Source organism: Cotesia typhae, unplaced genomic scaffold (assembly GCF_013202065.1).
Source record: "Cotesia typhae breed Kobodo isofemale line unplaced genomic scaffold, CoteBio_Ctyphae contig_22, whole genome shotgun sequence".
Classification (NCBI taxonomy): Eukaryota; Metazoa; Arthropoda; class Insecta; order Hymenoptera; family Braconidae; genus Cotesia; species Cotesia typhae.
The window spans coordinates 1,640,174-1,657,346 of NW_027423728.1; the positions used below are offsets into that span (position 1 = coordinate 1,640,174).

Consider the following 17,173-nt stretch of genomic DNA (forward strand, 5'->3'; position numbering starts at 1 on the left):
TGTTGGGAAGCTACACTATCCCCGGGTGACATAGGCTATCTTATATTATGAATAATTTGGAAATTTTTGTTAAATACCTGTGCGAAGCCGGGGCGGACTGCTCGTATAATCATATATCATCAACATTACTATTAGAAAAATTGACATCTTCATATGTGATCACTTATATTCTTCCAGTATTCTTTAACATGTACCATAAATGGTCATATATAATTCATTTTTTACGGTTCAATCATAACTGAAACTTTCATTTGGAGCCTCTGTAGCAGGCTATTGCTATACATATTATTAACTAAATGATTTTTAAACTGGGCAGTACTAAGTATCTTTTCAAAAACTTTTTTTTTTAATTCAAGTAAATTTGCCAATTAAAAGTAATTAGTTTTTGAGAAAAACAAAAAATAAATAAATAAAACTGCTCTTCACAGAAGCTCTTATTATTTGACTTGAAAAATTTTTTCAAATTGTAATAAGGACAGCAAGTACTTGCAGTAGATATTGCTTAGGCTCAAGTTAAGACAAAATTACACTTAAATTTAGTGTTTAACTTACTATCCGAGTTAAAATGACCTAAAACTTCAGATAAAAAAGTTAAGTTCAAATAGATCCATTTTCTCTATAACCATACTTTTTTTTTTTTTTTTTTTTTTTTTTAATAGTTAAAATTCAGAAAACATTTTACCTTCAATCATTTAAATATCAAATGTAACTGTCTACAGAAAAAGAGTAGGCTTATTTATAATGAAAAATAAAATTCTTCAAGATTTTTATTTACTAATAATCCTAAACAACGTTATTTCTTCAAAAATTTAACTGCAATTTTATTCATCTTAAATACAAGTTGTTAATCATCAAGCTTTATCACAATGAAGAAAGAATTTTTATACTGCCAAAAAAAGTATAATCTTCATAATTATTTAAATGGATCACAAATATAGTAATAAATAATGTTAGTATAGTGATTAGAATATTGAAATATTAATTTTTAGACAATTTTTTTTTATTAATAATCGATTTAGTTTTGTAAAATTATTACCATTTATTTTGTATTGCATTTTTTCTTCTTTTTAGTTGCATAATTCTAATATCTCGAAAAAAATTATGTAAATTATTGGAGTAATTATTGAGATGTGTAGCTACATCAATGTTTATTCTATCTACTTTACGCGCTTAAAATTTTCGAAACCTTCACCGTTTTTTTTTTCCTATCGAAAATAATATTTTTTAAATTCTAAATTGTTTTTGTCTGAGATTTTATTTTTTTTTTGCTTATAGTAATATTTGAATTAAGAAAGAAAAATAAACGTTGACCTATATTCATGGATCTCGAGCAATTTTTTCTTAAAGCTCCATGCCAACATTATCTTAAAGTTAATGATCCTGACATTTATATGAATATTAGTTTCAAAAATTTTGTCTAACAAACCGAAATATATTTGTAAAAATATTACTCTAACTATTTATGTACAAATCTTTTACAGGACTTCTATTTTTTGTTTTACTCAATATAGTCTATTTTTTATTATTGTTTTACAATGTTTAAATTTACTAAATATTCAATTACATATTTACAGAGAATACATTCAAATAAAAAAATTTTTTAATTAAACTTGAGTATTAATCATTGTTCTAGGCGTCATAATTAATGGCATTATCTGCCGAAAAATAAACAGAATGGCAAGCAATAAAAATAATGCCATTCTTTCAAATATGTTTTCTGTACTCCCAGTGACTAAAAAAGCTTGTTAGTTATTTAATGACCTATCAAGTTATTTAATTTATCAACTTTATAATAACCACCAGATGAGTATTAATTTGTGACTAAAGTATTTATCTTAATTAGTTATCATAGTTCATTAATTATAGTACTATCATATATTTATTTGCAATAGTATCTAACACGTATCTAATAGATGTATTTATGTTTTTTTAATTGTACTTAAAGTTAATTTTTATTTGTTATTATCTATGAATCAATTTCTGAAAAATTTAATAATTTATTGGTAGTTTTTAATCCATTTTAAAGGAGTCATAAGTAGGAAATCTCAGGTAAATTCTTACAAAAAATGATTACTTTCGTCTGTAAGATTCTGAAATCTAATTGCGTTCGTTAATAAGTGTCACAGAGAATCACGGTGCCATACCCATGTTTTTTTTGTATGATCAAAACGGTGTGCAAGCCATTGTTGTTCGAGAAGTTGATATCGTTCTTGACTAAGATATAGAGGTCTACCACGTCTAGAATTAAATAAAAATATGGTTCGTTAATTTTATATCTATAATTTTTAAATTCAAAAATTTTTATTATACACACTTCAAATCTTTATCTTCTTCTTCAAAATCGTCTAGATAGAGAGAGCCCCATAAACAAGCTCTACGTCCTCGTATCACTATGATATATGTTGATGTTACTACCAAGAAAATTCCAGTACCTCCACCACAATCAATTGAGTGCTGTAACCAGATAAACTTAATTATTATGTTTATTCAGAAAAAAAAGAAACATGAGTGCATTTACCTGAACAGCTTCTCCAATATTTTGTTGTTTACAGCATAGTTGTTTCAGACAAACAATCGTTCCACACAGCAGACATATACTGATTTCTGGAGGTACTAAATGACACCTACAGCACTGTTTTGCATGATAATACTACAAAAATACATGTAAATAAAATTTTGATTATAATGTAAAGCATACCAAGATACGATAGAGTAGCTGGATAAAGATGCAATTACTTTTTAGTTAAAAAAAAAAAAAATAATTTACTGTTGTTGTATATAGCACTTACTATCGAAAAATTATATCAAATAATTTTAAATTAAAAATTAAAAACAACGATAATGTTAGTTAAATAAAGTATCTTTTAATTAGCACAATATTCTTATGAAATCATGATATACTCTCATATTTTATAATTTTTATGAATAATATTTATCAATTATTTAATTTTCTAATCTTTTTCCAGTACTCTATTAAACTTTGATCCTTACGTATAAAATAATTTATTCACTGTAATATTACCGTAAAAAGTTTTTCGTATTCCCTGGGAAGTTTCAGTAACTTTGGTGGCTGCCAATATATATGTTGATCAACTGTAAGTTTTTTAGCGGCAACTTGACTTCTTCTATAAAAAGCAAGAAGCTGATTGCACCACATTCGAGGAACTTCAACACTAGCGTCTTCATTTTGCCAATTGAGAGCAACAGCTGCGTTAAAACAATCCCAATCCATACCTTCTGTTACTAGTTCAAGATAATAAACTAGTCTAACAAATTCTGTTTGAGTTGTTCGTATATCAGGAAGAGATTGGGAGTACAAATGATGTCGTAAAAGTGCTGCAATTCGTAAAAATGGCAAACAGAGAGTTTGAATTCTTTGTTCAATCGATTTACTTGATCGAGAAGATGGTTCATCATTATAAAAGTCGGTATGTTCTAAGTGTCGCATGACTAGACCAAGAATTGATTTAGAAGTCAGTGGAGTCAGCGAAGAATTTCGTTCGGGTAGTCTTCTTATTGTGTCTCTTTCACTTCTAGTCAAAGTAAAGCTTACTTGAACGATAACTTGATAATAAAGAAGATTATAAAGTACTTTTACCACACTTGAAAAATATGTTTGATCGATATGCAATGGTAAAAGAAGAATAAATTGAATAAGAAGTGCAGTAGGATCTCTGAGAAGAAATGGTACTTCTCGTTCATGTGGAGCTATTGCAAGTGGCGTTGCTAAATCTGATGGTAATCCTGATATATATTGCCAAGTTTTATGGACTGGCCAGTTTGTCAAAACTCTTGCATGCATTGCTAAAACGTGAAACAGTGCAACAATACAATCTCGTTTTGGCGTTAATGAAACTGTCTCCTTTAATGATGAACACAACGATCCACCACGTTGAACAAGCTCTACTTCTAAATTGGTTCTAGCAACTGATGTGACAAAAAGAAACAGACTTTGGTGACTAGGTTGACAGTGTTTTTGTTTATACTTTAAGTATGTCGAGGCTGTCATTTCTTCCATGGCCTTTCCCATTGCCACAGATAAATTCGAAGATATTGGATTGCGTTGAATTTCTTTTAGAAAATTATTTAATTCTGAAAGAATAGCTGAAGTTGAAGAATGACGTGATCGGACAATAGCTGAACATTCTCCTAGTTGAGGAGAAAGTGGGAGCACCGAGTTGGCAAGTTGACGACAAAGAGGGCAAAGATATTCACCACGATCTACGGCCAGACTCTGTTGTCTTTGTTGACTCCTTAGTGATTGTCTATAAGCTTTTAAGCAATCTAAATGGAGGTGATGACCACAAGTTTGCACATGAACTCCACCTTCCCAACCTAAATTAGCCGATAATAACCACGATAAAGTATCGAAATGTTTATGCATTTCATCAACTCGATAATCAAAATTAGCGCATCTAGTGCCATTCTTAGAAATAAGAGTATCATCATCCGAAGTTGGTAATTGAAGTCTTTCAGATTGCTGTCTCTCGTGACCGATCACACTAGTTGCTTGAACTAAAACAACAAGACCCATTGGTTTATCATCGGTACTTGAAGTTGTTCTATTACAAATAACACAATCATATTCCCTTTTACTAGCTAATTGACTTGATGTTTCACTTTGGTCCCAGTCCATACCAGATGCTCCTGCTTCATCAGTTTCCATTGCTTTTTTCATAAACTGCTTCTGTTGATTGGCAAAATCCGCCATAAGCTTTTGCTGTCTTTCTTTTGCTTTTTTTCGTTTTTCTTCACGCTCTTGATGTTCTCGCGCACGCTGTGCATCTTCACAATCTTTATTTCGAGGCCATAGTTTATTTTTTGTTTCTATTATGTTTTGTTTCAAAGTTGGATCAAGCCTTGAGATTTTTTTAAGTAACTGGCCAATAAAGAATGGACCGTCACCAATTTTCGATTCTTGCTGTGACGTTGAAAAATTGTTGCTTGCACTATTATCTCCTTCAAAACTCGAGTTCGCAGTGTCCTCTGGATTCCAACTATCAGGAACACCGGATAATTGGGAATGAAGTTTTAATAGTAAAGAAATTATATTCTCTCCAGTCTTCAATCCTGCCTGATATACTTGTCCACTCTATAAAGAGTATAATAATGATTAAAATTAAATAATAAATCAGAAATAAATTACACGGAGAAAAAAAACCAAATAATATAAGCACGATGTAGCAAACGATTATTTGTTGTCTGCACACAATTGAGTACTGTTCGAAAAGTGCTCATTACTATCCAGAAAAATTTCAATCGTTTGATCACGTCAGTAGACAACCGTACTCTGCATAGTACCCTATCCTGTGTAGATGGTAACTACTCGTTTGCTGCATGGCGTTGATTATTATTTAAACATATCCAACCTTCACTTTTTACAATACATTACTGAGTACTGCACTCATATTTCAAATCAGTAAACCAAACATCAATATTTCATTTGAAAAGATCTGATGACGATAATATCAATTTCTTAAATTGTGTCATTCAGCATGACCGCTTAATATACTTATACAATATGACAAATTTTGAAAACAAACAATCAAAGTATTTTAATGATAGCTGATCTTCATTTTATTGAAATATTTTTAATCGAAAATTATGAAAGTTTTTCCCCATTTATTCCCCTCCCCCCTCTTGTATTTTTTAGATGTAGTTTATTTGGTAGCATAAACGTAAATATAAAAAATTATTATCGGTTTAACACATATTCTCTGGAAAATTACTCGCGTATCATCAGATCACCAAATCGAATTTCATAATAATTTTTTGGTAGCAAATATATGTTCAATTTAAAGAAACACTTGCCTGAGATTCTCTGTTCATAATCCGTTGGTGACAATGGGATGTTGAAGGTACAATATCAGTTGTACTAACACCAGCAGCACCAAGTCGTGGAAATAAAACTTGCAAAAGATCTACTTCATTGCTTGTTGTTGGATTAGACGTTCCACGTTGCGGCATACGAGAAAATCTTAACGGTTCGGTCATTGACAAAACTCCTATTGGAAGTAAATAAAATACAATTCTATCATTTTTAATCCAAATTATTCAATGTTTATTAGTTAAATGGTAAGATAATATCAACTTTCTCATAATGTTGCTAAAAGTAACTCAAAATTTGGAAAAAGCACCCTCACCCGTTATAAAACCGTAAAAATATGACTAATTTTAATTGTAAAACAATGAAAATTTTTCTGACATTATTATAGGATTCACTAATTGCTTGAGTAAAATATTCGTTAATTAATTATCTTTTAGTTTTTTAATCGAGATATAGATAAATTTTATTTAATATCATCATTAAATAATTCGTATTTAAAACACCAGTATAATTTCAATCTCTACGCCAAAACTTAAAGAAAAAAAATATGAATCATTATATTAATCTGTTTTATTTTTTAATTGTTTTAAGTCTATTTCAATATACAAATATAATTATATAAATTTAACTATCTATTTAGAAAGATTGACTTACTAGGAGAATGTGTATCTGGAACAAGAGCCATAGATTCTTCAACAGTTGGCGGCAATGCTCTTTGATGAGCTGGTAGTTCATCGTCTTCAATGTTGTCATTAGGTACTTCATCTGCAGGTACAATAGTCAGGTCCCATTCATTCAATGCTAAATGATTACCAACAAAAATCTTACGTAAGTTTCGAGTAAATGATAAGTGAATTTTTTTTTTTTTTTTTAAGCCAAGAAAAAAAATCATCCATTGATGATTATTGAAAAAAATAAAATAAGAAACAATATCATTCTTTACGACTTAAATCCTTAACTTACTTTCATTAGTAGGTAGTGCAGGTAATGATCCAGTATCCATAGGCGCAGTTGTATTTCGATGGTCATTGTCAGGTTCACCTAATAACTCCAGGTCCCAAACCTCAGAAGGTTCACCAATTTCTACATCAAAATCATCATTTAACATCAATGAATTTTCAGTAATATCGCTTGCTATTTCCCAGTCTGAGTGGACTATTTAAAGATTGAAAAGAAATGATAAATTTTTAAGTTTGCTAATAAATTTGATATTTTTAATAATGATTTCTTACTTTCAAGGTTGTATTCAGAAGATGAATGGACAAGTTTTGCTCTCGGTATTACGGTTTTTAGATTTTCTATTAAACTATCTGTTTCATACCAATTACTGAAATCCGCATCATTCGCAGCACAAGAAATACTACCAGTGTAAGGGCATAGAGGATTAGCCTGCAATAATATCAATTGTTAAATCAATACAAAACTGTGTTTCAAGTCAATAAAAATAACTTTTTTTAGTGATTTCATCTAATATTAAGAACTGAATATGACACTTTATTCAATAAAAAGTTTTATTTATAATTATGGGTTAGAAAAAGAATATATCGACTAATTAACAAATAGCTTTGATGAACTTACACTTTTTTTCGGAATATCCGAGGTGATTACAGCCATTTCGAGAAGGTATATTAACAATGCCACTATATGCTCTGAAATATTATGATCATTAACAGCTTTATACAGAATCACAAAAACCATAGCATGAAAGACTCGTGATTTAAGTACAATTCTTGGATCATCGTAATCAGGAGATACTGGTGCTGGGTTTCGAAAAGGCGGCCAAAGAGTTGAACTACTTTTAAGTTTTGTAGATTTCACATATTCTGTATAACGATCCATTGACACTTGATAGTCTCGACGATGAACTGCACGTAATAAAACATAGAGAGGATCATAAAGTTCCTCCCAGACTTTAGGTTTAGGACCATACATGCCTTGTTGCATTGTACCACTTGCTTCAAGATTTGGGGCTTTGTATTGTGCAACTTCAGCGAGGACTGGTTCGAAATCGCGGTTAGGAGTTGTGCCACATCGTTCTGGCATAAGATCCATTAGTTGGCTATGTGTTTTATCACCCATGCACAACAAAGTTACCATTTCTAAATGAGAAACTTCTGAATCTGTCAATCCAAGATTTGTTCTTACACTTATCAATGTGGCCAAAAATATAAGACAACTTTCCATCATGGCCGTATCGTGTTCACCAATCAGAAGAATATTTTGTCGTGACCTAACAGTACACAAACTAAGCCATTCTTTGACATGAAATTTATCAATAACTGTGTTTAAGAAAATATCAGGCTGAAGCTTCATTGCACAAATTTGTAATAGGTAAAGATCAGCATCAACCATCGAGTTACAAAAGTTACATTGAATATATGTCATTGCTTGGCCTTTAATCTGTAGCCCATTACGAACCCAAAGACCGTTAAGTATTTCATATAAAGCTACTTGAACTCGTAATGGATGCATCATCAATAGATGAAGCATATCTGTTGGTGGTAAAAGTTCTTGAAGAGTTACTCCTTGTTGTCGTACAACTTCACACATGAAAACTGCAAAGTAACGATGCAAAGGAATATGAAACGATACATGTAATACATCACAAACATCAGGACTCGTAAAACCAATAGCGTCCAACCAATCTTGAAGTGCTGTAAGACAAAATGATAAAGCACGTCGACTTACAGATATACTCTCAGGGCCACGAAGATGTGAAACTAAAGCCCACATTGGATAAGCACTGGCTTCAAGTTCAGCGCTAAAAGCAGCATAATATGTAGTTGGTTCAAATTCCACGTGAGCACCCATTTCACGTTGATTAACATTCATACCTTGGAACATAGATAAAAAATCAAACCACATTTCTAGTAGTGTGTCATCACTTAAAAACTGAACAGCTATAGGTTTGTGAGATAATACATTATTGAGATCTGATACAAGAGGCCAATAGCAATGCTCTTTCATCACAGGACGACCACAATCGACAACAAAATGAAAATTTTTGTTTGGTGTGTGTAATGTATTTTCGACAAGAATTTTACTCATCATATATTTCAGACTTATTACCATAACATGTAGTAATTTGAGTTGATTTACCATACGTAATGCTAAACGTTCATTGCTAAACAATTGAACACTTACATGAACAACTCGATTACTAAGTGTATCTGGATCATTTGAGCGTTCCAACATCATTGCAATTCTACTGTAATGAAGAACAAACGCTCTTGTGAGGGCTTCTTTATAGTCAGGATCTGGCAACATATTGAGTAAAAGACAAACAAGCTTTTGTGGAAACTCATAAGCAACCGTCCAGAACATCAACTCTTCAAGAAAAGTTGTATGTACTAAGTCTTCTTGAAGAGAAGGACAATCTTTATATTCATCAGGCGGTTCTGGATTTGGCAGCGATTTAATTGCATCTTGATATATACCATGACTTTCTTGACAATATCTATCATACTCTGTCATTCCTGAAGAATTAGGAGGATCCATGAGTCCTCGGTATTTTTGAGGACTTGTTAACGCTGAAGTCATTACATGACGCATCAAAGCACCCATATGATTAAGGTCAAGAAGCATTGTCAAATAAGCATCAGCATCTTGAATTGCAACTCTAAAATCTGGAGCACTAACTTTACAATTGTCTCGAAGATGATGTATAAGTCGTAAAATCATACGAGGCATCATTGCCTCTGCGACACACATGAGATCTAATGGTGCTGGAGATTTATCAACCGCTGCTTTTGGCCCATGACGATCACAAAATCCTATTTCTTTCATTACAGATGTATCACCACAATCACATGCACCTCCAGCTTGACTAAGAAACATATTAAAGTCATGACGATAGTGGTTTCCTTTTTTAAAACACTCTTGACACAATGCCATACAAGGTGATATGCCACAAGTACGACATCTGTATGCTACAAAGTTTGGAGTCCAAACCAATCCACAGGTAATTGCATTATCATATAATCTTACTGCAAATAATTAATTAATTATTACTGATGACAGTACAATTAGCTTTAGATATAATAGTTCAATTAAATTTTTACGTTATATTATGAGTTTTAAATGGCTTGTAAAATTAAGCAAGTGACTAAAGGTACGATATACTTTGCTTGATAATAGTCGGTAGAAAAACAATTTTTTACTATTACACCGTTTTGTCAAGCATACAGTACTTGTAATCACATCCAAGAATTAAATATATGGGAAATCAAAAATTATTATATCATTTAAAAAAAAATCTATATCTAAAATTTTTACCTGTATTTGAAAATTCATCTGGAGTCCTCCCTCCAGCCATAAGCCATTTACACCAATCAATAGTTTCCCAATCATCAATAGCTTTCCCTGGACTTAGTAAAGTGTCTAATAACTCATTAATTTGCTGTTGTTTAGCATCACTTGAGATTGGATTACAATATTGATCACGAATGTATGCAGCAGCTCCACGTTTTCCTTTATTCATAAGGACTTCAGCTGGGCTGAATGCTGATGCCATGGTCCTTACTTAATATTTTTCTTCGATTTTTAATCACTTTACGTAACAGTTGGTTTTATTTTTTTTATGATCGTTAAAGAATATTTATTCCCAACGCTTTGACGTTGAGATATAATTTCAATATTTTGAGTCCATTCCTCCATGTCAATAATATTTATTTTTACTCCGAATCATCAACTGATTTCATAGTGTCACAATTATCATCACCAAACGATGATGAAAACAACTGTTACTTGTATACTTTTTTCAATATCTCGTCATATCACTTAACTTTTTTTTTCATGAAAACAAAAAAATGTTTATTTAGAAAAAACGAAATATTCAACAAAATAAAATGTTAAAAATAAAAAAAAAAAAATTACTTCAATTGAATGCCAAGTGCTTTGCGTATACGTGTATTTTTCAACTCAAGAGCTTGTTTGAAGAGAAATTTTTGACGACTCACCTGCCCCAAGTTCTAAAGACTCAGCCGGGTTCTTAAACCTTAATTCACCAATCACAAAAAAATACGTAATAAAAAAACCTTTGTAACAAACCACAAATATTTTTAGCTCCTACTTCTATAATCTACCATCTCCTTTATTATGTCTTTTAAGAAACATTCTCAGAAATTTAATTCCTGCCTTATCGCCTGATTCAGAAAAGTTTTCGAAGACGTGTAAGTCAACGTCTTATAGGCAACGATGACATCTAAAGGTCGATAACTGTACATAAACTCGGTGTCAAATACCTCACTCCCTCAACTGCAAATAATTTAACTCAACGTTACATATGTTGTAATTCTCAGTAAACAATTGTTCGGTTATTTTCCGACAAGTTATAAGGTCAACTAACCGGTAAAGTAATTATCCAGAAAATAAATAAACTTCACATACCTTTAAAATTTCATAATTGTAATTTGTAACAAATAAGTACATTCAAATAAAGGAACAAAAAATACTATCAATTTTGATATGTAAGTACTTTTGTTTAATGCTCATGAAATCGGATAGAACTATAGCCATGAAAGTGATGACTTAAACAACCGATAACATAGGTTCCGATGACTTGAATTCCTATAGCCCAGATTCCGATTACCAAGATTTTCGATTGGATATAATTCCGACAACCAAGAATCCCGATGAAATAGAAACCGTTAGCCTAAATTCCGATTACCAAGATTTCGATAACCAAGATTTTTGATAGGGTATAATCCCATTAACCCAGGATCCCGATGGAGTAAAATTCCCAATGCATCTGCGAAAAAATTTTTATTCAGATAGGTGGCGCTATTTGATTGCAGCTCATATTTTCCATAATACTTTAAGACTGTTTACATCAAACGACAGCATATTATAAGGAGTAATTTAAAAAATTTTTAAAGTTTTAAAATTTTGAATCTAATTCCGTATAGAACTAATTATATTTGTAATTAATTAATTAATTAATTTTAAATAATTAAATTGAAAGGTATAACACCAAATTAATAATGAATTTTTTTTCATTTTAAGATTTTTTAATTATTTTAATATAAAAACTAATCACTCAAAATTTATAAAATTTTATTTTTCAAATATACCATAGCTACTATTAACATTTTAATTTTTTAAATTAGTTCATAAAATAACTAATAATAAAATATTATTTTTTTAATTTCATCCAAAAGCACTTTGACCGATGACAGAAATGTAGATTTAACAAGTTGAGTCCGGCAGGCTGGAGATCGAGTTAGCTGATGAAGAAGACGAAGAGGAAGCTTCCGATTCCCCAGAGAATATTGATGAAGAATGGAAGAAGCTATTGTTTTTTTTTTATTGACATGACCGTACTCGAAGAATTTGGATCTGTCATGCGGGCTGAAAAATGCGTGCCTCAGGGAGAATTTAACATTCTTTGAGCTACTATTTTCAAAATAAGGAAACTAGAAAATAGAATACTAGAAAATCGAGCTTGCTTTCACCAACATATTTATTATCGACATTTGAATTTATCTATATTTTTACAAATTGCACTGTAAATCCAAGTGTTTTAAAAGTGACTAGATAGATGCTTCTAGATGCTTCTAGATAGAAACAAAACACTTGGATTTACAGTGTGTATTTCTTAATTATTGACATTTTTAAAAATATAAGGTCATCTTGAAGTTAAGCTCATCGGAACTGTTCATTTGAGTACACACACGATTTTTTTCATATATTTTATATATATGATATTTCTCATATTTGTGAAATTTATAAAATACATTTAAAGTTCGTGTGTGTATTTAAACGAAAGATTTCGATAAGTGTAACTCTATGATGAGCTTTTATCGTTAAAAATATCATCAATGCACAAAATACAACTTCATTACTTAATTATTGATATTTATTAAGATATAAGATTATCTTGATGTTTCGCTCATCGAGACCTATCATTTTAATACCCACACGAATTTTTCAAATATTTTATAAACATTTTCCATATTTGTGAAATATATAAAATACATAAAAATTTCTGTGGGTATCCAAATGAAAGCTGAATAAAAGTTTTTCGCAGATGCATTGGGAATTTTACTCCATCGGGATCCTGGGTTAATGGGATTATACCCTATCGGAATCTTGATAATCGGAATCTGGGCTATATGAATTCAAGTCATCGGAACCTATGTTATCGGTTGTTTAAGTCATCACTTTCATGGCTATAGAGTTCTACCCATGAAATCGGGCTAACGATTGAATTTATTTATAATTAAGTGACAAAAGAAATGCAAAATAAACAGATTAGAGCGCATTTACACTGACAACTTACAAATCATAATTTCATAAATTCTGAAGCTTTTACTTGTGTAATGCCTCCAAATGCATCCAGCAGGTGACTATACCAGTCAATGAAGTACGAATTTAAATGTAATTTAGATTATTTTATTAAATTATATATATATTTATAAAATTGGAGGTGTGTATCCCGATATTTCATTTTGCAGCCGAAACAACGCATCGCAGATGAACAATGATTGTATGTGTCAATAGGTACAAAGTTTCCATTGTGTACTATGGTGGTTGCGAGTTGATTGTTCTAAAGGTGTAAAAGATACGGGGGTTGAAACATGTTAATTTTAGAAATGTGAGACTATCATTGGTGTAAAGTGGTCTGGATTGTTCTAGAAATTTCTGGAATGATCTAGAAAGCATTAATATGTTCCGATTGATTGTGTATGTCTAGATTCTGATCGATTGAGAACGTAAAAATTCTAAAATGGTTTAGAAAGTTCTAAAATGTATGCTGAGATCCTGATCGAATAACAATGTTTTAGAAAATTCTGTGATGATCCAGAAATTTCTAGAATGATCTAGAAAGTTCTAAAATCTACTTTTAGATTATAATCAAATGAGAATGTTATAAAAAATTCTAGGATGATCTGGGAAGTTCTAAAATAAACGTTTAGATTCTGATCGAATGAGAATGTTTTAGATATTTCTAGAATGATCCGGGAGGTACTTGAGATTCTGAGGAAAAGTCATAAAAGATACGTGTGAGAAAAATTATATGATCCCTTGTTTCAACGACTAAATAATAACGTAACTAAAAATAAAATCGTAGAATAATATATTTTTGTTAAACTTACTTTAATATAATATTGCAATGAAATTTATAAAAATTAAATTAACAATTCATATCCTGTATTCAACTTATAAATAATTATTAATTAATTTTAAAAGAATAAGATTTATAAAATAATATTATTAAATGATATTTATCTTTTATATTAACAATTCAACTATTTCATAGTTTTACTAGATTATAGATTGACAGAAATAGTAATAAGCTTAATCTAATTTGCAAAATACGAATATTATTACATTGTAATATATATCATTTATAAATAAATATATGTGAACATAATAGAAAATATTATATATTAGTATAAAGATCATTTTTATGTTGTAAAAATATATATAAAAAAATGGATATATGAATGGCAGTTATGGTGGGAGAAGAACAGAGCTTGAAGCTCATCGGAAAATCTATGTAACGACACTTATCGTCAAGAGCTTAGATTATCAAGATCATGTCATTGTAATTTTATATTTTGAAACCATTTAATATTTTGTCGCATTGAATAATAAATTGAAACCAACTAAATAATTTTGATTAAAATTAAATGACGTCTGAATAAAACTTTTATTTAAAAAGATTCCTTTTCCGCGCTGAAACCGAGTATTTTAATACTCCCGGAATTAAAATAAACGGACGAAAGAATTAATTTGTAACCTCATGATGACGCTTGACGCTAGCTTTCAGCGTCAAACTATAGCTCCACCTAGCTGAAATGAATAAAAACACGTGCAGCGTCAAATTAAAAAAATCAGCTGCAAAAAAATGTATGAATATCAAAAGTCGATAACTCGAGATATACCTCGAAGCTAGTCCTTAACCTAATTTTTATAATAAACACATGGTAATTGTAAACAAATAACTTATGACAACAATAAATGTTAAACATTAATGAAATAATTACATCAAATTTAAGTAACTTATCAAAATTTCAATGGCAGGTGAATATGATTATCAATTGTGGATTTATCAGTGTCAAAAATAATCCGTGAAGCTGAAATAAAAAAAAAAAAAAATTAGGCGCAAAAGGATTATTAGTGCTTTATTATGCAATGAACTAGTTATACAAAATTGTAGAAAAAAATATATACAAAAAAAATTTTGGATTCATCCTTTATTCAAATTACGGCGAGACTATGGCTTTTTTGAGGCCATATTCCCAACTCTTTCTTCGTATTCTGAAAAAATTGAAAATTACATCCGAATGACAGCAGTCTAATTTGAAGAGCTTCTATGTTTAGTTGGCCCGAAAATATCAAAACAAAACGTTGTAAGAGAGCCTATTCCAGCTCCAGCATGACTAGCTATGACTTTGCGGTAAGAATTTTTCAAAATAGTTGATAATAGTTGATGTATTTAGCGTAGTCATCATTGTACCATAATAACAATTAATTTCTAGATTTCTAGCAACTGGTGACTCAATGTCAACGATGTCGTATCAGTATTTAGTTGGGTTAAGAATAACAGCAAATATAATTGTCGAAACTTGTCAAGCTCTATGGAGTTGTCTTAAAGAAAAAGTATTACCGCATCCTTTAACTGAATCTCATTGGCTGAAAATTGCTGATGAATTCGAAAAGCAATGGCAATTTCCACATTGCATTGGAGCTATCGATGGGAAACATATACACATACAGGTATATTTGATTTCATATAAATGAATTAGTTTGATGTGTATATCTGAATTATGTTAAACCATTATTATTATTATTATTATTATTATTATTATTATTATTATTATTATTATTATTATTATTATCATAATAATAATAATTATTATTATTATTATTATCATAATAATAATAATTATTATTATTATTATTGCAGTGTCCTGATAATGCAGGTTCTTCATATTACAATTATAAAAATAGTCACAGCATTATATTGATGGCAGTTTGTGATGCTAATTATTTGTTTACTCTCGTTGATATTGGTGCTTACGGTAGAAGAAGTGATGGAGGGATTTTCCGGAGCTCAGCAATGGGTCAGAAGTTTGAGAATAGTGACATGAACATACCAAAACCAGACTTGCTAACTGTAGATGGAATACCTCAACCATATGTTCTTGTGGGAGACGAGGCGTTTCAATTGACAAACTATTTACTTCGACCATATCCTGGTAGAAATGGTTTGAATAAAGAAAAAAGTATTTATAATTATCGTCTCAGTCGAGCACGCAGAACTATTGAAAATTAATCCGGGATCATAGTGAGTTTATGGAGGATTCTAAAAAAACCAATTGATGCTACAGTTGAGAATACAATCGATATGATTCAAGCAATCATATGTTTGCATAATTGGCTTCGCAAGCATAACAAAGATTATGTTTACATCCCACCTAACTTAGTAATTGATCAAGAACGCCCTGATGGTATAATTTCTAGAGATTTGAGGCATGAAGTTAACGGTTCTGCTCTCAAAGACACAACAGCTTATGGCAATAATTTCAGTAGCAGATCTGCAGTAGCTGTTCGAGATGAATTTTGTGGATACTTTAATGCCGAAGGAGCTGTTCCCTGGCAATATAATCGTAAAGTTTAAATTGTAAAAATCTTTTTAATACCGTCAAAAATCTATTAAAATCGCCTTGTATTTAAATTGTATATATACATTGTGAATGCAAAATTTGTAATTATTATTATTTTTCAAAATTAAAGGAGGATTTAGTCAAGAAATAGATAAAAAAACAATTACTGATAGATAAATATATTTTTAATATCAAACTTGTATAAAAATGTAATGCTTAATATCAATAAAATACTTTTTTAATTTTTTAACGCTTATACTTATGTAAATTATTTGTTTCACTAATTTTGTACGTATAGGTTATTTGTTTCTCGAATCAACTGTAAAATTTTAATAATGGTTTGCAGTTGGACATCATCTGGTAGTTGTCGTAACTGATAGCCGATACCGATTAAAAATCCACCAACTTGATCCAATTTTGGCGGCGCCGGTAGAGCGACTGATGTTTTATCTTTACTAATATCAGCGATACGGTTGATTGCATTTACAGAATCCGCAATTTCCTGACGTTTTTTTCCTTTTGTATTGGCAGATTCTAAAAAATTTAGGAAATTTAGTTTAATATTTTCTTAATGACTTGTAATTTCAAAAAAAATATATTTACTATTATCCTGGTCAGTACTTTCGTCAAAACTGTCGTCCATAGCATTTCATGAATCATTATTAAAGCTTCCGTCGTTATTAAAACCAGCGGTAGCATGTTCATCTACATTTGTTCTAGTTCTGCAATTGAA

General features: G+C 30.4%; 1 protein-coding gene across 3 annotated transcripts; it reads right to left on the reverse strand.

Annotated features, from left to right (window-relative positions):
• Positions 1-2,049: 2,049 nt before the first annotated feature.
• Positions 2,050-11,004, reverse strand: Ubr3 (Ubr3 ubiquitin ligase). 3 transcript variants are annotated; one of them, XM_074259871.1, is made up of 11 exons: positions 10,786-11,004; positions 10,103-10,610; positions 7,406-9,813; positions 7,060-7,216; positions 6,791-6,982; positions 6,482-6,628; positions 5,812-6,005; positions 3,023-5,092; positions 2,519-2,650; positions 2,315-2,454; positions 2,050-2,238 (listed from the first exon to the last, which is right to left on the reverse strand). In XM_074259871.1, the coding sequence occupies exons 2-11, from the start codon at positions 10,338-10,340 to the stop codon at positions 2,121-2,123; spliced, it is 5,796 nt and encodes a 1,931-aa protein (XP_074115972.1). In that variant the 5' UTR covers positions 10,341-10,610; positions 10,786-11,004; the 3' UTR covers positions 2,050-2,120. The 3 variants fall into 3 exon arrangements, with proteins under 3 accessions (XP_074115972.1, XP_074115975.1, XP_074115971.1); XM_074259874.1 differs by having other exon boundaries at positions 6,791-6,910; positions 10,703-11,004; XM_074259870.1 differs by having other exon boundaries at positions 10,703-11,004.
• Positions 11,005-17,173: the final 6,169 nt, after the last annotated feature.